General features: G+C 46.5%; 1 protein-coding gene across 2 annotated transcripts in view; it reads right to left on the reverse strand.

The window, feature by feature from the left end:
* Lnx1 (ligand of numb-protein X 1) overlaps positions 1-25,200 on the reverse strand; it is a 105,089-nt gene extending 79,889 nt beyond the window's left edge. Inside the window, exons 1-2 of one of the 2 annotated variants that reach the window (XM_057772821.1) lie at positions 25,099-25,200; positions 7,811-8,279 (exon numbers count right to left, since the gene is read on the reverse strand). In XM_057772821.1, coding sequence (XP_057628804.1) covers positions 7,811-8,202 — 392 coding nt within the window. In that variant the 5' untranslated portion in view covers positions 8,203-8,279; positions 25,099-25,200. Of the gene's footprint in view, positions 1-305; positions 623-7,810; positions 8,280-25,098 lie in introns of those variants that run through there. The other variant, XM_057772822.1, reaches the window with a different exon arrangement.
* Positions 25,201-25,426: the final 226 nt, after the last annotated feature.

Raw genomic sequence — 25,426 nt, forward strand, 5'->3', positions numbered from 1 at the left:
AGTTTTAGCACAGAAGTGGGGGCTGCCTTGCTGGGGAGGCACCACACCCATTAAGATGGTATTTCCTGTTAAGTCACAGAGCACTAAGCATGCTGCCTTAACTGCCACAGGGCACTGTATTCAAACACACGATGTATATGCAGAATTACTGCTGGACACATAATAGACCAGCTGGGAAAGTAACTCAGAAGCCACCTCCATCCACCCAACACACACACACACACACACACACACAGAGAGAGAGAGAGAGAGAGAGAGAGAGAGAGAGAGAGAGAGAGAGATGCAGGCACCGAGAGGGGACTCACAGTTCCGAGTACAGGAAGTGCAGGTTGCCCACATTGTCAATGTAGTTAGCAGGGCTCAGCCAGGGCAGGACCAGAAGCAGAAGCGCCTTCATTTTCTGAGCAGCCTGCCGCCTTCCTCCTGACCACCTCAGTCAGCCCAGCGCAGCCCCTTTAAACAAGTCTGTTCATCTCCCCACAGTCAGAAGATGATAGTGCATCTGCCTTGGAGTCTGGAGATTAAGGCACACTATAAATCATGAGCCAGTAAGAGGATTAGCTCTGGGCATCTCCAATAAGGTGATGGGAGATCGGAGAAACCCACCATGGTTGGCAAGAGGGCTTAGGCTGAAGGCAGCAGGCTGATGCCTGGGAGAGGGATGGGCCCCTCCTGCAGGATTCGGACTGGCTCCTGGGAAGCAGCTGGTGCGTTTACATCACTGGCGAGGAGCAGCCAGGCTGGGAGTGAAGCCGCGTTAGGAGAGGGCACGGGCATGGCACATTCAACTCCACGTGTGAATGAGCGAATAATTAAAAGCCATCCTGCAGCCTGCTGCGGAGAGACACTCAGAAATTAGCATCTCTGGAGCCTCTCTGCTTCGTGATGCCACCTCAAGGAGGTGCCGAAAGCAGAGCCGCCCTCCTGAGCATGGATGCACGTTCAGAACACGAATTTGCGACACTTTACCCTTCACTCTCCTGACACAGGGGACCACAGGGATGCTGTGCTGGTCGCCAGGAGACCAGGCTCTTTGAAAATATTAATGAGCCCCTAATAGACAGCAGTGCTGTGTAAGCAGGGTCTTGGATTGCGGGGGAGAGAGTCACCCTCTTTCCTCCCCGAACTAAGCGCTGGCATTCAGTTGCAGTGTCTGAGCCTCAGTTATGGAAATAAAGTTAATATCCATGGTTTCTCATAGGATTTGACTCCATGACTTCTTTCAGCTTAAAGCTGAATAAGAATCAGGTGCCCGAGCTCTGGTCAGTCAAGATGCTCCCAAGACTCCATATTCAAGAAGAGTTAACTCGTCTCACCAACTCCAAGTCTTCAGAGAGATGGCTCAAAGGGACAGTTCCATTTAGAATTCACAGGCTGCACACCTGTGAGGAAGAGGAGTTCAGGAGTGTCTACAGAGGGACAGGAACTGCAATCAGCTGCATAGTGACCGAGAGTTTGACATCAGAGCTGGGCACGGAGGCGAGGCAGGGCCAGGAACGTTTAATGCACACTGAACTTGCATAGCCGAGATCAGACACGTGCAATCCTGATAAAGCCTGACACAGTCATTGCTAATTTTGTTGAGGCCCAAACTTGAATTCCCTGGCAGTGAAGACTGGTATGCAGGAGTGAGTCAGAGCTAGTGAACAGCAGTAAAGAGGAAGTTGGGTTTGGTATTAGTGCTGAGGAAACAAGCCTGAAATTTGCATCCTAGCTCTGCCTCACGCTGGGTATCCCAGGTATGTGGCTTACCCTCTCTGAATTTCCGTTTCCTCCTCTGTAAGAAAACATCAGCAATAACAGCATTTAACTCGTAGTGTTGTTATGAAGCCAAAACAAAATTATGTCTACATCACTGAGTAGTTACTAATGACTCTTAGCAATAGTGACTGAGCCTAGCTGGTGGGTTTCTTTTCCTTCCTATATTGATAAAGATGATATGCTGTTATCTTTTCCTGAATGTGGTTTTAGCAAGTTCTGGGACAAGCTCTTCTGAGAGGCGCAGACCCTGAGTATAGACCCTCAAATGAACAGCATGCCATGGACTTCACAGTGGTGCGAATGGACAGGCAGTGTGCTACTGACATTTAATATGTGTGCTAGGAACAATGAACGGCACCCATTCATTTGTCTCCTTGCATTTTCAGGGTGATAAAATAAATGATTAAGTGAATGACACTGCAGCATGAAATTGAAGGCGTCTGACCTGTTGCATGTTAAGGAGGCCACTATCCCAGCCACTGCTGGCTGCCTGCCCACCAGATATCTGTCACGGCAGTAATGCTCTTCACCTCTCCAGCAGATGGCTGGTCTCGGATCACAATTCAAGTCAATAAGGTATGAACAAAACTCACTGACAGAGACATTCCAGAACGTTCTTTAAAGGAAACACTCTCGGCTCCCTTCCTGCCTGAAACTTCTGCGTGATACCGTGGTGAATGGCCATTTTGAGCGCATGGAGTGACAAGCTTGAGGGTGGACACTAAACTGAAAAACAGAAGGAAGTCTGGGTTCCTGATGGCATCAGCGTGACGTCATCTCAGTCCTAGTCTTGCCGCCTGAGACTTTGTGTTCCATGAGAAAAATAAAACTTCCAGGCTCTTAATTCTATACCACTTAATGTCCTCTGGCTTACCAGATGTAATCCTAATTAGTATAATTCCCTTGGGTCTAAAAGCTTTCAATTTGGAATAACCATGCATTGTTCCTCTGCTTCCTTGATAGTAAACAGCCCTAACCCTAAGCCTTGCCCTGGGGTTTTGCCGGCTGTCCCCCCTCCCCCCCCAAGGCCACCTCAGCTATTCACTACCATTTCTCAGTTTCTTATTGCTTTTCTCTTTGCTAAACAGAGGTGAGGTGAGGGCCAAATTGGATTCAGGATTAGAAAGTCACTATAAGGTTTGGCATGGTGGTGTAGAACTTTAATCCTAGACCCAGAGAAGCAGAGGCAGGTAGATCTCTGTGAGTTCAAGGCCAGCCTGGCCTAGATAAGCAAGTTCCAGGACAGCCAGAGTTGCAAGGTGAGATCCTGCCTCAAAAGAGTAAAACCCAATCAAAATCAAATCAAGTCTAGTCACTGTAGGAATGTGTGCCAGTGTGTATGCCCAACTGACCTGAAGTGACCAGTTAAAAAAAGCAAGGACGACTAACAAGAATGGTTACAGGTTCCTAGTGATGCCCCGGATTCCTTCTCCCTACAGTGAAATCCTGCCTAGACTGTGAACAACCAGCCAAGCCTGGATTGTACTGAAAGCAACAGAAAAGGGTCCCTGACAGAAGTCAAGGTCAACAGAGGGCCCAGGACAGAGCTTTGAAGAAGGTACTCCTAGGACACTGGCCAGACTCAATCAAGATACTCCTCCCTGAGAACCTGCAGTCAAGTGGGGCTGGAGCCAATTCAATCACGTTCTCATTCCAGCTTCTTTCAAAACACTGAACAATGATCTCTTTTCCCTTGCCAGTAGGTCCGTTGGGAAGGCCAGTTCTAACCTACCACTTTTAAAGAGTAAGAGAAACCGGGCTGGAGAGATGACTCATCTACTATAGGCTAAGGCTCACAGCCAAAATATCAAAAGAATAAGAGACACAGAAGGCAGAGTACTTGCCTAGGAAGCAACTCAGTGTTTTCTGCTTTTCTCCTTCACCCTTCTGAGGTTATTTCCTCAGAAGCAGAAATTGGCTTCTTTCACTAGGACTTAGGTCATTATGGCCCTTTATAAATGTCATTCATGCAGAAGAGGTTGTCGCACAGTGAAGATGAGGTGTTGACTTGCTCGGAAGCCAGGGGTACAAGCTGGTGTCTACTCACACTCACAATGACAGGCGATGAGGAGGGAGACTTCCCAGCCAGGCCCTTTGCAGCAGTCCCATGACGCCTCTTAGCATTATACTTTGATTGGGAAGGCTGCCATCCAACTCAATCAGCCTGGTCCCCCTACCGGACTCTCTGAGCACATACATGTGACATAATCTAAAAGCATACAAGAGGGCAGAAGTCAACAGCACCCATCAGATCCCACACACTGGGTCTCTGGCTCCCAACACCCCCAGAGTACTCTAATCTGAGGCAAGTGTCAGTGATGGGCCACTAGCTCGGAGCCACAGTTCATCCTGCATGTTTTACCAAAGCCTTCCCCCAGGCTCAGGCTCTGAAGGTCACTATATGTACATGGCCAGAATCCCAGAGATCACAGCATCTGTTAACAGATACGATGCAGCTGTACCCCAGATGCATGGCTACCATGTGCTAAAGATATGAAATTCAGTGAAACAGAAGGACTAAGTCCATGAGCTCTACTCTCTGATATATCAGTTTGCAACAGATCTTGTACAAGGTAGATTTAAGAGTTTGCAGCACCAAAACTTTGGTATGAGAACTGCATGTTAAATACCTTCATTAGTCCACGCCACAATGCATCAATATTTAAGGCATGAAGTGTACACCATAAATGTGTTCTTGGAGACAGGGTATCGGGTAGCCCATGCTAGCCTTGAATTCTCTATATTGTTAAGGACAACCTTGAACTCCTAATCCTCCTGTTTCTGCCCCGCAGTTTCTGGGATAATAGGTGTACACCATTACCCTTGGTTTACATGGTGCTGGGAATCAAACCCAAGGTTTTGTGCATGGTAGTTAAGTACTCTACCAACTGAATTACATCCCCAGCTCAGTTATTTTTGTCAAGTTAAAAAAATATTTATATGTATATCTGTTGAATAAAGTAACAGCACAGAATGGGGCAGTGGTGATGCACGCCTTTTATTCCAGCACTCGGGAGGAAAACAGGAGGACCTCTGAGTTTGAGGTCAGCCTGGGCTACAGAGTGAGTTCCTGGACTGCCAGGGGTATACAGAGAAACCCTGTCTTAAAACAAAAAACAAAAAACAAAAAACCCAGAATCTGTAGCAGGTGGAGGTGTATGCCTGCAATCCCTTTATCAGGAGATGGAGGCAGGAGGATCAAGAATTCAAAGTCATCCTCAGCTACATATAAAGGTACAGGCCAGTTTATTCCTCCTGAGGCCTTATCTCAAAATAATGAGATCAAAAGAGCAAAATGTCTTCACAAAAGCTCTTCCCAGCATATATCCACAGGACAATGTTCCCCATAGTCAGTCACAACCCTCGAGGCCCCATGCAAAGAGACCCTGATCTCCTGGTCACCTGAGTCTTCCCAGTTTAATAGCCACCTGAAGAAATAGCTATTGGGTCCTCTTACTGTCCCTTCTAAGGGGAGGAAAAGGTGGTCTACTGACCAGTAATGGTGAAGGCCTTGAAGGGTCAGAAGGCAAGTCTAAGGTTAGCTCCAAATTCTTAGTCTTTGCCAGCAAACGCTAGGGCTGACAATGGAGGGCATCCGTGTATATATTAAGCCTCTGATGACTAATGTGTATTTTGGGAAAGGCTGGTGCCAACCTACTTAGGCAGCACTGGTGTCAGGGAGGAGGTGCAAGGGCAGGTGTTGAAGCCCATACTTTCTTGAGGTGGGGGTTTCCTCCCCAGAGAGCCTCAGCCTGAAGAGATGACTGGATTTCTGTCAGTCTGGGGTTCCTCCCTCACAGTTCTTTCCCAAGTGCAAATTATTACCAATTGTGTGATTGCCAACACTTTCCCTCAGCTTCCTTGAGATGTTCTGGTCACGGGGTAGCGTGGGCAGGAGATGAATGAAAGTTCTGTTGGGGCAGCTAAGTATGGATTCTTGTCATTGTAGCCCCCCAGGTTGCCACAGTCTACTCCAATGATGCTGTTCCTCCGTCAGGAAGGAAGCATCTAGAAGCTGAAAAGGGCAAGGTGTGGAAGCCTCCCCTATAGCCCAAAGGAATTCATCCTAGAAGCCCCATGGTGTTGGCTGCGTGATTTCTAACCCTTAAGAGAACACTGAGATAACAAATGTGAGTTGTGAGGAGTCAGAAAGCTTGTTATCACTGTTAGAGCAGCAACAGGGAACTAATACATATCAAGGAGAAGAAAAGATGGCGATAGGGCAGGAACAGGACGCTGGTACACGTGCAGAGGAATTTCCCCCAGGACCCTTTCTTTCTCTTTAGGTCTCCTGTAAATCCTACCCACTGTGTCCTCTGGTCTTGGCACAGTTGGACCAGAACCTGCCTTACCTTTGACCTTGGGTTTACTTTCCTCTCCACAATGCCTCTGACACCTGGCCAAAATTATCAGCAAAGGTCACCAACAGGCTCCCCACTGTCTCCTTTGGCCACGCCTTCTTTTGGGAAACTATGGAGGTGGGTCTCCATGTCTGAAACTATAATTTACTGCAAACCTACATTAGAAACACCTGCTTGGGCATCTTGAGTCCACTGGCATAATTAGCATGGCAAGCATGTGCTAAGAATGTAAGGGCTCAGGCCCTTGTATGATAAAAACGTTCATGTTAGAGAATCTACTTATGTCTCATAAGACAAAGCAGCAGATTCATGACCTAAGGTGTGTGCCCTTTAAGAAAATTACATGCACCTGCCTCTTGCCCCGACTATGACAGGAACCAAGATAAATACAAGCCTGCAAATTTCCTCTTACAGAATAATTGTGGTATTATTGTTCACCCTTGATTAAACACCTTAAGTGTGCTGAGAAGAGTTCCTCGCGGGGAACAGGCCCAGAGCCACCAATGAGGCCACCCACACAGGAATGTCCAGACACGCAACAGTGAGAAGGGACAAACTGAGAAGCAGGTGGGGGAACAGAGAATGCCAGTCACCAGCAAGAAGCACATCTCATTTCTGCCACCGTTGTGTGTACCTTGGCCAAAAGAGAAGAAATAGAAACAGTCACTCAGAGGGTGTTCTGGTTAACTTTATGTCAGCTTGACACAAGCTACAGTCATCTGGGGAGAGAACCTCAGTCAGGAAAATTCCTCCATCAGATGGCCAGTAAGCAAGTCTGGGGGACATTTTCTGGATTATTGACTGATGCAGGAGGGCCCAGCCCACTGTGGGTGGTGTCAGCTTGTTTCTGAATGCCCAAGAAAGAAAACTGAGCAAGCCAGGGAATATGCCAGTAAACAGTGTTCCTCCATAACCTCTGCTTCAGTTCTTGCCTCGAATTCCTGCCTCGGCTTCCTTTAGTGATGGGCAGTGATTGGGATGTGTCAATCAAATAAACTTTTCTCCCGGAGTTGCTTTTGGTCATGGTGTTTATCACAACAATAGAAAGAAAAATAGAATGAAGGGCGATAGTGTTCTGAATTTCTCATTTAAGGACGTCATTTACTTATTTGAAATAACTTGTCATTGTAAAACCCAGTGCTATATATGATTAACATAAGCCAATAAAATTAAAAATAAGTAAATGAATAAATGTACTCCTACACGAATTAAAGAGATGATTTGTTTACAGATGTATTTATTTGGGCTCAGTTTCAGAAGTTTCTGTCCATCCTGGTGAGAGAGGCAGCCAGGAAAAAGAGAGAGATATGCCCTCAAAGGTATGCCTTCGCTTGATAAGCTATTTCTTCCAGTTAAGTCCCATCTCATGACGCTTCTGCCATGTCCCCAGATAGCACCATCTAGCCAAGAACCAAGCATTTGAAAACATGATCCAGTGGTAATAACTTATATCTAAACCCTAACATTTAGACCACCATTTTTCAAAACTATAAATACATAAGGGCATGCACACAACACAATCCGATTTAGTGATATTTGCCCACACTGATTCACAGCCATCAACATCTAGACCATGTCTTATTGACACAGACACAAAGAAAGAAAATGGGCATCCTGTCGAGTGCCAGGGGCGCCAGGGCATTGGGAGTGCCGGGCACTAGGGAGAAAGGAGAAGGGTGGGTCCCTACCTTGTCTGGAAATGATGCTGGAGATCGCAGCGCTGCAGCACCTCAGTGCAGTGCTCTGGGAATGGGCAGGTGACCAGCAGCTTGTTAAGAAGCTTGTTGACCAGGATGCTGGACTTCTTGCAGTGCTGCAGAACCACAGGCTTGCGATCCACAGGGCAAAAGTCTTTCTCCACCAGGAAGTTGGTGAGACACAGGGTGCAGTAGGTGTGTCCGCACGGCGTGTCCAGAGGGTCCAGCAATGCTTGCAGGCAGATGTGGCAGATGAGGTCATCATCGACGTCTTCCGTGTAGGTGTAGAAGTGGTTTTCCTCGGCAGAGTGGTGCTGGCCACACACGACGCACAGGGGTTCAGGGCTGGGATCGGGGTCATCAGCTAGGTCTGGTTGGTTCATGGCTGAGCAAGGAGCAAAAACGTAGTGTTTCCTCAGGAGCAGGTCAAGAGAGTCTAAGAGCCACCCAAGAGAGAAACCTACAAGAGAAGAAGGCAGTTTGTGTTCACAGCACAGCCTGAGAGGACCAGAGCTTGTGTCAGGGGACACAGGGGACAGTGCTAAGTGGGAACTCAGAAGGCTAGGCCTGAGATCTACTCTAAAATGCTTGGGCAATTCTCTTTGCCTTATTGGACCTCCATTTCATTTTGCAGGGATAATGCAGACCTACAAGACCCTCATGTTGAGACATTAATAACACTTGGGTCCCGTCTGCTGGTGAAATGTGTAAATCACAAGAAGAAATATAATTTGCTAATAAAATCAAATAGACCTCTTATCAGATTCTTTGTCAGACCAGAGCAATAAATATTAATTAAAGAACAAACAAAGACTGAAGACTCTTTGCCCTCTTTCTTCAAAGTTCAGACAGAGCAGAACACCAGAGCCTACAATAAGTCAGCTAAGCTGTCGTGTCTTCTGCATTTTCATGATGGTTATGACCTGGATTGTTTTCTGTCCTCGTTGCCATCCTCAGTTGTGAGTTGTCACTAGTTAAGTGGCCTCTGAGTTTAACCTACCGTTACTGTGTGTGGATGCTTTCAGCCAGGAAAGGGTTAACAATAGCCTATCTTATAGGGCTGCTGTGGGGATTACAGAAGGTCAGTAAAGATCCTGGATTTTTAGTGGGCATATGCAGAGTACGAATTAACCACTAGTGGGTTCTCAGGTGGTTCGGACTTTGTCTTTAGCTCTGGTGGCCTAGAAACTGAAGCTTCAGTACTTACAAGGGAGTCTTCCTGCTTTGTCATACATAACAGAAGCCTTTGATCCAATTCTACATTAAAATATTTCCCCAGAAGAACACCATGGCACTATGTCTTTTCCTTTCACACAGAAAGGGTCCTCAAAGAACTTTTTTTTTTTCTTAACGTTTGGTTTTACAATTTGGATGTTTCTTAGACAATCAATAAATACTTTCAGTTACCAACTCTAGACCAGGCTGTGAATTGAGGGAGAGACCTCAAAAACACACGTGAAGAAGGCAATTTGGGGGAGTCCCCAGTCCAGAGAGGAGGAGGTGGGCATTCACAGAACATGGCAGAGACCAGGTAACCATTGCCGGCCAGGACTCTGCCACTGTTCATGCCAAGGGAGCATCTGGCTTCCGCTCACCTCCAACCCAACCCTTCAGAAACAAGCACAGACTTGCAGCTTTCAGAGGGCCATGAAGACCTGTGACCTAGACAGGGGGTTGGGGGGGGGGAGGCTGTGGAAGGAGCATGGCGGTCACGCACTGTGCTGCGTTGTTCTTCTTTTCCAAACATTGATCTTGTTTGTCCAAACACAGCCTTATCTCGGAAAGAAAATACATGTCTTCCAACTTTCTCCGAGTCAGCTTTGGTATTTACATTTCCGAACTCATCTCGGATGCCTGGACGAACAGTGGAACAGTCGGGACAAGGGTCTGAAGTGAAATGCCTGTATTGCCAGAGACCTTGGGAAACACAGCAGTTTACTTCTCTCTTACTGAGCCCACAGAAGGCAAAAGGGAGCGGATTCAGGAGGGGGCGAGTTCCTGTCAGAGCACAAGGAGGCATATATGGCTGCTGTGTCTTCCAGAGGTGCTGAGTCAAGGCACTGGAAGCTCATAGGAAATGCTTGCAGGGAGACCAGAAACAATTAAAAAGAAATCTGAGAATGGAAATGGGCCACCCAAAACGTTTTGAAGGGAGAGAGGTTCTTACTGAAGGGAGAGGGGTTCCAAAGGGTAAACTGAGGCTCTAATCTTTGGAGATTCTCCTAGAGTTCTGTCATACACTCCCGCATGCTCCAGTCCTATCCTTTCTCGTTCTGCTGTACGAGACAGTCTAACAGGAGATCAGACTCCCGCTCGGGAACCATTGAAAAAGCAGTTTCTCATTGGCGCACCGTCCTCCTTCAGTGATGTGGTGTAGACTGATGTGGGGTTTGGAAAGTGTGTTCTGGGAGGAGTCATGTGCCTCACTCAGGATCTTCCAGGGACTGAAGGTGGGAGAAGACCAGAAGGGACCCTGGCTCATTTGCTGTGGTCCAGGCAAACACCTCCCAAAAGTCCACGTGGTACAGGCTTGGTCTCCATGGTGCTGCTGCTGGGAGGTGAGGGTGTGGAGTCTTGAGAGGCGGGGCATAGGGCAGGTCATATGGCTATTGGGATGTGACGTTAACATTTTTTATTATAAAATATTACCCATGAGGAAGTTTTAAGCAAGTGTATAATGTACTCTGAACACAATCTACTGCTCTTTCTCTTTAGACTTCCTTCCCTCCCACGAGTCCCCTTGTGCCCAGTTCTCTATGTTGACTCGCTCACGGTGTCTACACAGCAGGAGCAAAGGAGGATGCTGACTGAGACCTTTCATTATCATAACGTGAAGCTGATGAATGCGTGACCTCTGCCCTCCCTTGCCTGGATTGCGCTGGCACATCACATTCTTTATACGCATTCTGCGCTAAGAATTTGCGTCAGAAAACAAACAAGAAGACCCTGTAGGTCAGTAGACTAGAGAAAACCCCATTCACAAATAGATTCCTAAGATTCTGCGTTAAGAGGAAATGGTTTGTGTGTGTGTGTGTGTGTGTTTGTGTGTGTGTGTGTATGTGTGACAGAGTCTCACTATATATGAGACCAGGGTGCTTTCAAACTCAGACTGCCTGCCTCTGCCTCCTGAGTGCTGGATTAAAGCCATGCACCACCGTGCCTATCGGGATGGATGTTTTTATAACTTTGCTTCTTAACAATTTACTGAGAATTTCCCACGTGCTAGGCACTGCGCTGAGGACATTATTAGATTGTGTCATTTTCATCCTCACAACACCTCATGACATCTTTTAATTAAACAGACCAGGAAACTGGAGTATGGCACGTAAGTGACAGGCCAGTCAGCCACACCTGGGAGGAAACTAGGCAGGCAGGGTGGCCAGTCTCTATCTTCCCACCCCTTTGTTCCAGGGCATCTTTCTCCACTGTAAAAGAGCCAGGACTCCAATACTGTAGCACTTAATATAAAAGACCTAGGAAATCAGAAGAATTTAAATCTCTTTATGTCTCATGATAAGCAGAGCTGCCAAAGTTCGGAGGAGACAGAGTCCTCGCCTCTAAGGGGACCTGGAGTGTCCTGGGGACAGAATTAGCCCAAGAAGGTTAGCAAGTCTCTCAGACTTCAGCTCAAACTCCAATGCTTCCCTGATCTTCACCTCCCCTGCTTCCTCCCTCCCCTCTCTTACCTCCAACCTCTTTCCCTTTTCTCGCAACCCCACCCCCTTCTCCTTCCCCCTTAGAGTAATGAACCCACTGGCTCCTGGCCAGATGGTAAACCAATTTCTTAATGTAATGTTAATGTAAACACCACTTACATATATTTTTGTGAATTTACGTTAGACTAAATAAAGTCCACATAAATAAAAACGGGCCTGGGAGAGGGTTGGCTGAACAAGCCATTTGGGCTCTACAGCAACGGACCAGGTGGGCTTTGGAAGATAAGATTCCTTCTCTTTACCTGGCAATTCTTTTCTTATTCTATCTTATGAGCATATACTATATCCTGTTTTTAGATGTGCATGTGCCTGGCTGCTGATGTGAGAAGACAGGATCAGGAAGCATTTATCCTAATAGATAAATGCTTTTTTCTCAAAAAATGTAAGGTTCAGGGCCCAGGCGGGTAGACAGTATTTGTTTAAATAAGCTCAGCATGGTAGGTCAGTCCTTCTGGTCATGGCCGGGGTGGGGAGATGGCAGGGAGATGTGGGATGTGGCTTTCCTACGCTTCAGAGTGAGAAAGAAAACACAAAGCAGAAGTCATACTCTCTTGGTCTCCCACACTTTCTTTTCTTCCTTGGTCTCCCCCCTTCTTTTTTCATTTAGAGCAGGATAGAAGAATTCACGACTTTCAGACATCTGGGATCTACCAGGAAGAAGAGTCTCAATGAGGGACTGATCATCTTCTTTGGGTCATCCTTGGAACTCTTCTGTGGGGGATTTTCTTAATAGATATGGAAAAGCCCAGGCCAGCGCGGGTGACACCACTCCCTAGGCAAGGGAGTCCTGCACTGTATAAGGGTAGAAGAACCTAGCAGAGTGTAAGCAAGTCAGCAAACAAGCATGCCTTCATTTTTCTCTGGTCTTGAAGGTGGATGTGATATGACAGTTTCTCTCAAGTTCCTGCCACGGTGACTTCTCTTGAATAATGGACCATAACTTGGAATTGTCAGCTTACAACAAACGCCTTCCTCCTCCAGTTAGCTTTCTGTCGGGGTATTTTATCAGAGCAGTAGAGATGAAACTAGAATGCGAGGCCACTAGAGCAAGATGGCCCTGGTGGGCTCCGGCACCCTGAAAGCTCACAGGAAGCGAATGGATAAACGCGTCACTAGCCATCACCGAGCATTTGTATGCTACTGGAAGAACAATTTCACCCTAAATCACCTCTGAAATTGTTTCCTGAGTCCCGATTTCTAACAGGAGGAGATTCCATATCAGCAAAGGAATCCCAGCGGGCACAGAGAGCTCAGGTGTGGAGTTCTTGCCCAGCACTGTAAAACTAAACAAATAAGGAAATCAGTGAGAGAATTAAGATGGTCCCTCCATTGTCGGAATGGCAGCTATGTCTCGCATCGGTATCCTCTCAAAGGTGACGCACGGATACTGCATTGAAAGGAACTTTTGAGAGTGGTCCTTCTATAAAATAGATCACCCCCCCCCCCGGGATATCAGAGGAAATGTTTATATACTGAGTGAGAATTTGTCTCCTGATAGCTCTGCCCACTCTGGGGTACGCAGAATTGCCCTGGAGAACTTAACAGAATATGACTAGATCCTTAGTGCTTTAGTATTTGAAGATATGACCTTCTCTGAACTGAACTGGATCCATCCAGTTTCTAGTCTCTATGAGGCTGAGCAACTCTTCTCAGCAAGCACCCCAATCTGTTAGTGTGTCTCCTACACTGGAAAGGGTAAGTTCCAAGACCCTAGGATGGAGGGAAGCGAGTATCTGGGCTGGTGAGTATCCTAGGCTGTTGATTCTCAACCAGTCTAGGATGTTTCCTCGATGCTGGTGGGTGGGTGGGTGGGTGGCCGCCCAGGAGATGCTGCCCTGAGCACTGGTGGGAATCACTGGCTATGGAGGGGAGAAAAGAAAGGGATGAGAGAGACAGAAGAAGAAGACAAAGAGAGAAGAAGAAATGGACAGTGAGAGAGAGGGAGAGAGCCATCCTTGTGTGAGGGTTCTAAATTCTGGCTTCAAGCAACCACAGGCTGGGGTTGGGAAAGGCATCTATACTAAATATGTAATTTTTCCCTGTTATTATTATCCTTTAAAACTCCAGCAGAACAACACACACTGCATTAGATAACGTAAGTAATTTAGGAAAGATTTAGGGCACACAGGAGGACATATGGTTATTAAATGCAAATAATGCACCGTTTTATAGTAGCAACTCTATGTCTGTGGGCAGGAAGGGAGTTCTGGAAGCATCCAAACTGCAGAGGGACAGCACTCATAGGTAGACAGATGGATTGAGAGATAAGATCTGGGGCTTTAAGGAGATGCATGAAGCTTTTAGAAGCATAAACAAGGTCTGTGGACATGACTGAGAAGACGAAAAGCTATTTAGTGTCTTTATATAAACAGAAGAAGTCTTTCAGCGGCTAGATAGTCTGGTATTAGAGCCCACAGTATTCTGTTAGTTCCTAGAACAGACGGTATTTGGGACATTTTGGGCTCCTGTTTCATTAATTTCATTTTTAACTATATGAACCACACACAATGCAAGAAGACAAAAATGGAAACCAATTAAACACACAATCAGTGATATTTTTCCCACCCAAATCACAAATGTTAATATCCGCTGAAATTCCCCAGCATGTGAAAAGGTTGAAGTGATAGGCAGAGAGAAGCTCATGGAAGAGCGAGCGACAGGAAGAAATAGAACCCTTCCGCTCCAGCCACCACCTCCACCCCAAACAAGAGTACTTGGAAAGGAAAGCATCTGGGGAGGCCTGCTTCTCATCCTAGATTGCCATGGTTGTTCCAAAGTTGGGGAAGAGGCAATGGCTGGAAGCCTCGCCTACAGAAAGCTCCTCACCATCATAGTGTGTTGAGAAAGCCCATCAAATCTAGCCCTACAAAACACACTGATCCTGCTGGTGCTGTGCTGAGCCGTGCCATAGCCCGAGAGGAAAGGAAGGAACTGCGATAATAAATAAGCGTAGCTTCCCAAGCTGCCTTAAAATTAGTTCTGACCCTTTATCCAACAGAGGCTGTTGCCTCCCTTTCAAGTTTTCAAAAGAGCACTGAGTACTTAGCTTCACTGTCACCATGGCAACACCTAGGTCTTCCATAGAGGCTTAACTGAAGAATGAAGACCCACTCCGAGTGTGGACAGGGCTATTCCATGGCTGGCGCCCTGGACTGGCTACAAAGGGAAGAGGAGGGGCTGAGCCAAGCACTGGCATTTATCTCTCACTGCTTCCTGACTGTGGGTGCAGTGTGGCCAGTGCCTCACACTTCGGCCTTCCCCGGCATGATGGTCTAGATTCCTTCAAACCGTGAGTGGTGTGTGTGTGTGTGAGAGAGAGAGAGAGAGAGAGAGTCTTTCCTTGTTTTGCCTTTCTCAGGCACTTTGTCACCACAATGGGGAGACTAATATAAAGACTATTAAAGTCACATTACTGAACGTCTTTTGGTTTTGCTTTTCTTTTTTGGCTCCTTACATTTCACACTCCAAGGCAAGTGCCTTACGTGCTTCGCCTATAATCAAGGCCTTATCACTACTTTTCTTAGAAGTCTGAGTAGGGAAAGTGGGGTGTCACCACTGTGGCTTAGACCCAGCCCTGGGATTAATAACCTTGGTGAGTCTTCGTGTTTTCCTTGCATCAGTCCTGGTAGCCAGCCAAGTGCAATGAAGAAACTGTGGCCTTGGCCAATGCCTCAGAGGTGCGCCGCTAAGCTGTAAGCTCTACACCCATTACAGCTCCACCTCACTTTGTGCTTGGTAGAGACACCAGGTGCGCGACTTGCCGAGGGTTCACAAGAGGGGCACCTTGCTTCAGCAAAGGGAAAGGAAATGCAGAGCTGGCCGAGAGGAGAGGACAAGGCATCTGGGTCCTGCAGAAGCTTTGCTGCCTGAGTTCATGAGACTGCAGCCAAGCAATGAGCCCTTCTTGTTATCGAGGACATTGCCCAGATGTGGCAAACCGCAGGAGGCTCTGCCCTCCTGGAGGGGTGTTCATGACACGATATGGGGGAAGGACAGTGGTAGGGATCTTACTATTTAGCCCAAGCTGACCGTGACCATGCCCTCCTCCTGCCTTACTCTCCGGAGTGCTGAGATTCTAAGTATTTACCGCCACACTGGGCCTTGCTTTGGAATGATGAGTGACAGTTGTTCAAACATCTTTTTATCCCTCAACCAATCCTAAGGTTCACAAGTATTTTAAATGTATACACACTAGGCCTATACTAAATGATCACTCAGGTAATTTAGTGCCAAGAAATGGAGCCTGGGGAGAAGGGCTTGGAGAGGTAGTGCAGCTGGTGAAGTGCTTGCCTTAAAAGCCACAGGAACCTAAATTCAAACCCCAGATTCTACCTCCCTCCAAGTTCCTCCCCCACAAAAACAACTGAGCAAACAAAAAGCCATTGCCTTATGGCAGAAGCTTTAATCTCAGCACCAAGGAGCAGACAGATCTCTGAGCCAACCTAACTTTGGGGAAACTCTAGGTCAAATGAGAGCCCCTGTCTCAAAAAAAAAACAAGGTGGATGGTTGTTGTAAGGATGCCACTTGTTCGTTCCTGGCTGCCCAGACCATGAAATAATCACACAAAACTGTATTAATTAAACACTGCTTGGTCTATTAGCTTATGCATATTTCTAGCTCACTCTTATTACTTAAAATTAACCCATTTCTACTATTTTATATTTTATCACGAGGTTTGTGGCCTACCAGCAAGGTTCCCACTGGCAGCTTGTGTCTTTCTCCTCTGGTGGCTCCATGGCATCTCTCGATTCCACCTTCTTTCTCCCAGCATTCAGTTTGGTCCTCCACCACCTGCCCCCCAGCTCTACTCTGCCCTATCACAGGCCAAGCTAGCTTCTTTGTTCATTAACCAATAAAAGCAACGCATATACAACATATACAGAAGCACTTCCCACACCAGATGGTACCTAAGGAATGACATTCCCAAGGTTGTCCTCTGTCCTCCACATATGCGTACGGACACCCACACATACACCCAAGGTTCCCCTCTGTCCTCCATAGACACATATGTGCACCCATGCACACCAAAGGTTGTCCTTTGCCCTCCACATATGCGTGTGTACAGCCATACATGCTTGCATATCTCCCATGAACTCAAACACACATGGAATAGAAGCTGAGCCTGGTCTGGAGGTGTAGGCTCTGGACTCTGATGATGTGCTTTCCTGGGATCTAGGTTCAGTGCCCACCATCACAACACAACAGGAGGAAAAAACAAAAATGTAAGACACCTGAGGGGTAGAGGTTTCGTTGGTGATGCTATAAACCTTTGGGTGGATCACTGTCAGGCAACACAGGGACTTAGTATTCCAAACTGGCCACTGGGTCCACACCCCCGCCAAAGCCAGGACACTCATTCCCAAGCAGACGCTTAGCCATGGAGAAGCCCAGTGGACCAGTGCCAATAACTGCTTCCCACAGTGGCCCTGGCCACCTGCTCGCTTTCTAAAGAAATTTGCCCAGCAGGCACATTTGTCTCAATAGTGCCCTGGTCCTGGCTGACCCTCTTAAAGTGGATTATTTGGGGAAAGCAATTCCCAAAGTCAAGATAAGCCCTCTCTCTCTTTATCAATCTTACTTATGCCTTGAATTTCTGATATATTCAGTGAGCACTGAAGGTTCTGATAACGTGTGATCTTATTAAGTAGTGATTATGAACTAAGATACATTTTTCCTTGGCTTACAGACTTATCTATAAGCAGGACAAATCTGGTGCTTCAGTGACCTAAATACAGAGTCACATATGGGATAAAAAAAGTTTTTAAATGATGAGCCAGGGTTGGAGGAGGAATCTGGGGAGGGATATGCACTTCATCTTGGGAGACTGAGGCAGGTACTGGCAGCCTGCTATGATGCAAGGGTTATGGTTAGCTCTGCCTCTGTGTAACTTCCCCAAGGTCTCAAAGAGGGAGCAAGAGGCTCGTTAAAGAAATCTGTGAATGGAATTCACCTGCACACTGTTTCAAACACGAGGAAGAACAGAAGGAAGCTATAGAGGGTCTCCACTGAGGTCAGAATCTGCCAGGAAATTACAGACCCAAATAAGAGACGGCCGAATACATCTGGAGTCAATAACGGGGAACACAGATCTTCAGAGAGTGGGAAAGATGAGGGAAGTGGTTGAGTGAAGGGAATCTCCCGTGGTTAGCCAATTACAAATGAGGCCAGGGATGGCTTTTCACAGCCTTCCAGAAACGAGCTTTATCTCCCTTGACAGGAGACCTCAGCACTCTTGCCCTGGATGTCACGGTGCACCTGCCATCCTTGGGTCTGTCTGTAAGTGCTCTGTCTCAGAAAAGATGCCCTCCCACTCCTAGTCTAGAAACACCAACTCCTGCAAAGAACACCCAATTAAAGCAGAGGCGTTCATATGAGCAAGGGCTCTATTGCTGCAAAATATCCCTGAATCCTGGAAAGAGCTAACATTAGGGAAGAGTGGGAAAGAAACAGCCTGCAAGCTGGTGTCTGACCCCTCAAAGCTGACCATGTCAGGAAGGGGCCTTAAAACAAACAAACAAACAAACAAAAACAAAAAAAAAAACAGTTATCCAAGTTTTAGGAAGTATATGATGGGCTGGAGAGATGGCTCAGCCATTAAAGGCTAGGCTCACAACCAAAAATATAAAGGAGTACATGAGGAAATATATTTGAATTCTAAATATTTTCCAACAATTTCCATTCTACAGATGTATGCTGACTGCCCACAGTCCATGATTGGCATTTGCCTTGAAGTCTGTGGGGAATCCCAGAGCGACTCCAATGCCATCTTCATGGATTTCAAGTTTAGTTAGGAGAATAGGGGTTAGATAGTGGTAGATAAATGGCAGAAACAAGAAGTTGCAACTGAAGCATTGCAGAAGGAACAAGAGAACCACAGAGGGAGGCCCAGGAAATGAACAGTTGCCAGGATGGCTCACAAAAGGTGACTGGGGGCTAAGGGCTGTAGCTCAGATGACAGAGTGTTTGTGTAACATACACAAGTCCTTGGGTTCCATCTTCAGCACCACACATTGGGCATCGGTGGTACATGCCTTAATCTCAGTCCTCAGGAAATGGGGAGAGAAGTTCAAGGTCACCCTCAGCTATTCTGGGAGGTCAAAGCCATCTGAGTGATATGAGGTCCTGTCTTTAAAAAAAATTAATGAGAAAAACCCATAACCCAAAGTGAATAGGATTTTGACAAATGAGAGGAAATTCCGAGAGGGGATTTGGCCTGGCCAAACACATCCATCAAGGACAAGAATGTACACAAGGCTTGGTGACTCTGTGGTTTTAAAACATTTTTTAAATGTTTTTTAGAAGTCATAGATTTTCTTTTTTGAGTCAAGGCCTCACTATATGTAGTCCAGCTGGCTTTCACACTTACAGAGTGACTCAGGCTATCCTGACACCCAGGACCCTCCCTCAGCCTCCCAGGTGTTGGACGTTGGTGTGAGCACTGACGAGAAATGACAAGATTTGGGGTTGGGCAAGGATCTTAGTGAGGAAATGCTTCAACATACCCATGGATGACGTGCTAGTTACTTTTCCAAATACTTCCAGTGATAGAGGCCTGGGTGGTTTTCAAAGATCCAAGTTCTTTCTTGGTACTTTGGCCATTGGCTCGTGCTTGGTCTTCCGTGTTCAGCATATGTCACAGCACTCCTTCAAAACATGACACCTGTCCCCCAAATTTAAAACAACACTGGTCCTCCCTTATCTTGTTTCTGGTCCTTCCAACTGTCTTCATGCGTAGCATCTTCTAGGACAGTTTCTAACTTGTTAAGGTCTCTTCAAGCAATAGCACTTAGAAACAGACATTGATCTGCTTATCCTGGGTAGGGGGATCAAGATTCAGTGGGATGATAACCTCCCGGAGTATGACCTGACCCATCTTCCATTGCAATCTATGCTGGCTTCTACTGCTTTCTTTCTGTAGCTATGCCGCAGTGTTGATGGAAGAATGCATTGGAGCACAAACCCCTCCCCACCCTGTCTTGAATGTAGGAATAAAGGAGGGCAGTAGTGAATGCTGCCAACACTAACTCCTCCTTGCCTAAACTTCACTCAGTGTGTCTACATCAGGGGTTCTCAACCTGTTGGTCACGACCCCTTTGGTAGTAGAACAACTCTTTCAGGGGGTCACATACCAGATATTTGTTATGATTCATAACAGTGGCAGAATTCTAGTTATGAAGTAGCAATGAAATAATTTTATGGTTGGGGGGGGGTCACCACAACATGAGGAACTGTATTAAAGGGTCATAGCATAAGGAAGGTTGAAAACCGCTGCTCTATACAAAGATTTCTCCAGAAACAGATGGAAATGGTGGAGAATATGAACATCAGCTGCCGAGTGAGTGCAGTGGCTAAAATGATACTCCTGCCCCCCACGAAGGCATGTCTATGTTTAATCCCAGAACTTGGAAGCTGACATACTTGGGAAATTTGCCTTTGAAAGTGTCATCAAGTATTGGACCTTGAGATGAGATCATATTGATTACCTGAGTAATCTATAAATCTAGGCTTAGAAGACAAGACTCCGCATGAGGACTTAGCCACATGCCAAGTGACCTCTGGTCCCACAGAAGCTGGAAGAGGCAGAGGAAGGTTCTCTCTCACCTAGATCCTTCACAGACAGACTGTGGCCCTGCTGATGCCTTGATTTCAAACTTCTACACACTCTAGAATTGAAGGAATAAACAGAATTGTGTAAAGCCTCCGAGCTTATGGTCATCAGCTCTGCCAGGCGTAAGACACTAACCCAGGAGAATGTGTGTTCCTAGAGGTGGATCCCACAGGAACGGGGTAAATATTCCCAGTGACCCACCCCAACCCTTCTCCACATGGCCAAGTGACAGGGCAAACATTTTGAGATGGTGACCACTGAGACTCCTGTATACTTAGGGATAGCAATCCTTCCCCAGTGTAAAAAATCTAATGATTTCTTTAGCTCACTAATAAGTTAAAATGCAGATGTCCTTAGAGGTGACTGTAAAACCACTTTACACGGGCCTCCAGGGGCCACAGATGGCATGGCTGAGCGTGTGCACCCCGTGGAAGATGTCATACAAGTATGACCACACTACTTAACGAGGAGCTTGAAAACACACGGTGACTCATGTGTCAATGGGAGGACGCATGAGCCTAAGCATGCAGCGTTCTATTCAAGGGGCCACGTGACTAACAGACTTTAGTCACCAGCAAGTTATACAAATCATCTCAACAGATAGCAATGGCATATTTAAACCTCCCATCATGCAGATGCTGTTGCCACGCTGTGTGCCAAGAAGCTATTAAAGGGATTCCTAGAGAGCTTCCCCTCCGCTGCTGGCCAAGTCTCATGTCCCTGTGACCAACGCACCAAACACAAGAAGCAAATCCGAGTCACGAGGAAACAATGGTGGTATTTAAGTGGACATGTTCCAAACTAAAATCCTGGATGTGAAAAAAAATAACAAGAAAACCTTCCTGGTTACTTGGGATGGAACTCTGAAGAGTACTAGTCAACCCACAAACAATGACAGGGAACAAGGTTCCCTGGGCAGGGAGGAGGAATTGATTCTTTGAGAGGAGTAGTGGAAGAAGCAAAGAGGGGTAAAACCTGCGTATCTCCAGTTTGGGAGTCAGCTCACCCGCCCTTTCTGAGGTGGGAACACCTTTGCTCCTTTCTGTTTGACATGAAATTTTAACCTGCTGTTACTGCTTTCAATACGCAATTTCCTACAGGTTAGGGGAGATGCTGGTACCAGACATGTGTTTCTCTCATGCGATCCTTAAAACAATTGTTCACTGTGTATTTTCATGTTACATGTGGATGTATTTCAGCTGAAGAAACACAAACTTTGGCCACCTATTCATCCATCATCAACCATCTATCTGTCTGTCTACCCATCCACACACTCTATCCATTCATCGTTCATAATAAATCTACTTATCCATTATCCATCCATCCACACATCTATTCGCTTTCCGCCCATCCATCTGTCCATCAACCCAACCATCAAGCGTTCCAGATGTTAAATATACCAAACAGTGGTCACTTTCAGTGACAATACACTCAGCACCCCACTAGGATACCTGTTGTGGTTTTGGAAACAACGGTTCATAGAACTGCTTTCTCCCCCTTGAAGTATGTGTCTGTGCTGGTAAGCCATAGACCACTGTGGTAAACAATATCCTTGTGCCATACATAGGACACAGAGTAAGGAGGGAATGACAGAGGTGGGAAGTTAGAGGAGACAGCCAACATTCTATGACCCTGATCTCGGCCCCCTGTAAGGCTCTGTACTTAGCAACTTTTATGGTTTTTATATCAATCCCTATTCTTTGGAGACGGTACCTGGCTGGAATCTAATTCACCCAGGAAGAATGACTTGCAGTCTCCTTCAAAGAGTTTTAAAAGGCTCCTGATTGTTTGGAGATACTGTCAGAGGACAGTCAACTTACCACCCACATAAAAGTGAGTCTGGCATGCTGGCATATAAATATCAAGAATAGTTCCATGCTACCAGGAAGTCCAGAGATACCAAGGTCGGGAGGAGCCTGCTGAGAGCCTCCGTAGCTCCAAGCCACGCAGATCTTCTTGACTCTACCTTAGGTGTGCAGGATTCTAATTACAAGAGAGAACATGCTGAGGACTGCAGCCATGGGTGCACGCTGCAGGAAGATGCTTGGATCTCATCTTGTCCACCAGATTCCTACACCTGCTGGTCTGTAAAAGACCAGGAATCACCCTGGAAGCTACTCTACCCCAGAAAGCCAAGACAACAGCATGGTCTTGGTTCAACAGACTTTCTTCTAAGCCTATAGGGGTCTTTCCAGGAAATGTTCTGTCCAGTCAGTGGCTGTTTCCATTATTATGTTCAGACGGAAGCATGAGCTAAGACTTCCGACAGTAGTTAATGCAACACGTGTGTCCTGGAATACTACAGCACTTTAACAGAGCACCTAGCATGTGTCAGGGACTTCACACATGACCAATGCTACTGTTCATCACAAGCAGGAAAAGTGATGGGCAAGGAGCGTGAGGTTCTTTCTTAAAGTCCCCTTCAGCAAGTTGTAGTATGTTCAAGGTTAGAATCCATAGTCCTCAGCTCAGTGGACCCTTGCTCTTGAATGGCAGAAATGTATGTTATGCTTTAGGAAGAGGGTAAGGCCAGAAGCTCCCAGGGGGGTTGGGAACACATATACTCTGGCACAATGATTCAAGGTCATAGAAGGGCACAACTTCTACTTAAGGGGGTGATCCTATTCAAAGAACTCATGAGTCTCCCCTGCCCAGAATGGTACACGTTGCAAATTATCTGTCCCCTCTCACACTGGCCTGGCCAAGTGCTTATGAAGTCCCAGGTGGAGAATGTTTATCTACAAGATTAGAGGGGACCAAGTACCCCAAGTCACTTAGGGTGGTGAGGATGGGTGGTAGCCTGACCGAAAGCAGACCAAGTTCCCTGCCAAATCAGATTCCAGCAAATGACAATGAGATCTCTCCCGAGAACCTACAAGGAACTTGCACTTTGTGGATGCCTCAGAGAGCCTTGAGCTGGGGAAAGGAAGAAACAGCGACCACCCCAGAATTGGCTTTGTCAAGGGGGCTGGTGGATACACACTGTTTGGCCCAGTGAATGACAGCTCATTCATTCTCTTCCCTCCGGACTGTTGTGTTTCTCCAAACTGTTAAGATGGGGTTAATTACTGACAATTAATTACAGTAATAAGAGCAGGATTCCCAACAATTGCAGCCACAGGAGAGCTACGGAGCTCACACAAGTCCTGTAAGCTCCCGGGGAATTTCTCCAGCAGAGGCAGACGTGGCTTAGATTAGCCTATGGCTCAGAATCAGGCGTGGCTTACTCCAAGCTCTGCCTATGCTCAGAACCACATTCTAGCACATGGTGCTTATCTCTCATTCTCCTGAGGAAGAAACGGAGGTTCAGAGAAATTCAGTAAGTTGTTCAAGGATGTACAATTTCCCATCACACCTTGCAAACACCTGGACCAATGGAATTGTCACCGGGACTTCTTGGGGAACACACATGTAAATTATCCGACAATGTGCCCCCATACTGGACATTCTGACTCTGGTTCCTGTCTTTTTTCCCCTTGTATTAGGGGCAATAATATATATATAGCATCATTTTTCTAAACAGTCAAACTATGATGAAATGATTTGATTAATCTTAAGTCCATTATTGTAAAATTAACCGATCAATCAGGTGAACCAGCAGGGGTGAAAAACGTGTAGAGGTTTGAGATATCAGAGACGAATTTATACCTAGAAAATCCAGGGGGGCAATCCGTCCTCACTCGCCTCACAAACCTGAATCCACTGAGAACATTTGTAAGGTGTACGCAGCAGTCGCCTTGCAAACACGTGAGCTTAAAGGACAACACAGGCACAAAGGTCAGAGAGAGAAGAAAACATGAGCTTCCCAGCAGTCAGAGGGAAGCTGGCAGCGAGAACAAGCCGATGCTTAGCAGGAAGAAGCAACTTACTTGTTTCAGTTTATACTCTTGGAGAATAGACATACTCTCTTAATTTCTAGAGAGCATATTTCCTAAAAGATTATTCCCTTACAAACGCATCTGATAGCTTAACTCCCGGGAAAGCGACTAATGGAGGACTACGAAATGAAGGTCCCACTCAGTCCTCTCCTGGAGTTTCCCGGCTAATTCTGTAACGAGCTGGATCAGGAAATGGCCCCTCTGCTCTCGTTAATAACAGTATCTGGTGGAGCGGGGCTCCTGGGGCTGTCCCGAGCCAGTCAGGTGATCTGAATTAAAAATCAAAAATGGATCCTTGAGATAAAACCACTTTAAAAGTCATGTCCTAGCAGAGCAACCACCTCTCCATACTCTATTAAAAGCAGGATGCTAACAACAAGAGAGTTTCAACAACTTAAAACCCAGACCCGGCGTTAACATTCTTGTGGCCTTGGAGGAGTAATCTTTACTTTAACCAAAGGTCAGCAGGCAGCCTATCTGGCCTGAAGGTAAACAGTTCTAATCCAGACGGCTGACTGTTTTCCACAAGCAAAGGAAACTGAAGGTTTTTTTTTTTTTTAAACTTAAGAAAATAAAAACGTGCTTATAATAGGGAACCAGAATTTACTGGCTTCAGGACTTGTAAGCGACACACACACACACACACAACTAGAAAAGTATTACAGAAGCATGTGTTTGGAATACAAGGGGGGAAAAATAAAGACAGTCTGAATTTTGTGTCCCCAGCCCCCCTCCCCCCAAAAACAGGCTGAACTGGTCTTCACATTTGTACTAAGTTTCAAAAACGATCTCACTTCTTTTTCCTCTGGGGTTTCAAAAAGAATCAGATAACTTCACCGACAAGCAGAGGCTAGATCAATAATCAGAAAATAAAAATGATTAAATTATCTGTCCAGGACAATGCTACAAGCCAGAGGAAGATCTACACAGACATCCTCTACTCTTGAGAGTGTTACTCTGACGCAGCCCGTTCAGGGAGGGTTTTTCATTCAAATTCCTTGTTCAGACCCCCCCCCCCCCCCTTGTAAGGGTCAGTGGTCTAAGGGCCAAGAGAGGAGAATGGAGTTCCTGCTCACCTGTTCAGAGGTGTTTGGGGCTTTCAAAGCTGCAGCAGCCAGCCAGTTTCCATCCCTTGTGGTAGAAGCTTCTAGGGCCGCCTGAGCTGTGACCAGTCTCAACTTCGGTGTACAGGTGGCTGGAGGAAGGAGGAGGTCATTGGTTGGCTCAGAGCAGGAAATGTGTGACATCAGGGAAGTCTGGCTAAGACCTGAGGGACTAAAACATCCCAGGAGGCCCCGCCCCCACCCCTGTCAATTACCTGAATACCTGGGAGCAGGTAGGTGGCGTCTCTCAGAGGACAAATGAATCAGTTAGAGCAATTTGCTGGATGGAATTTACTTTCCT

Source organism: Chionomys nivalis, chromosome 6 (genome assembly GCF_950005125.1).
Source record: "Chionomys nivalis chromosome 6, mChiNiv1.1, whole genome shotgun sequence".
Classification (NCBI taxonomy): Eukaryota; Metazoa; Chordata; class Mammalia; order Rodentia; family Cricetidae; genus Chionomys; species Chionomys nivalis.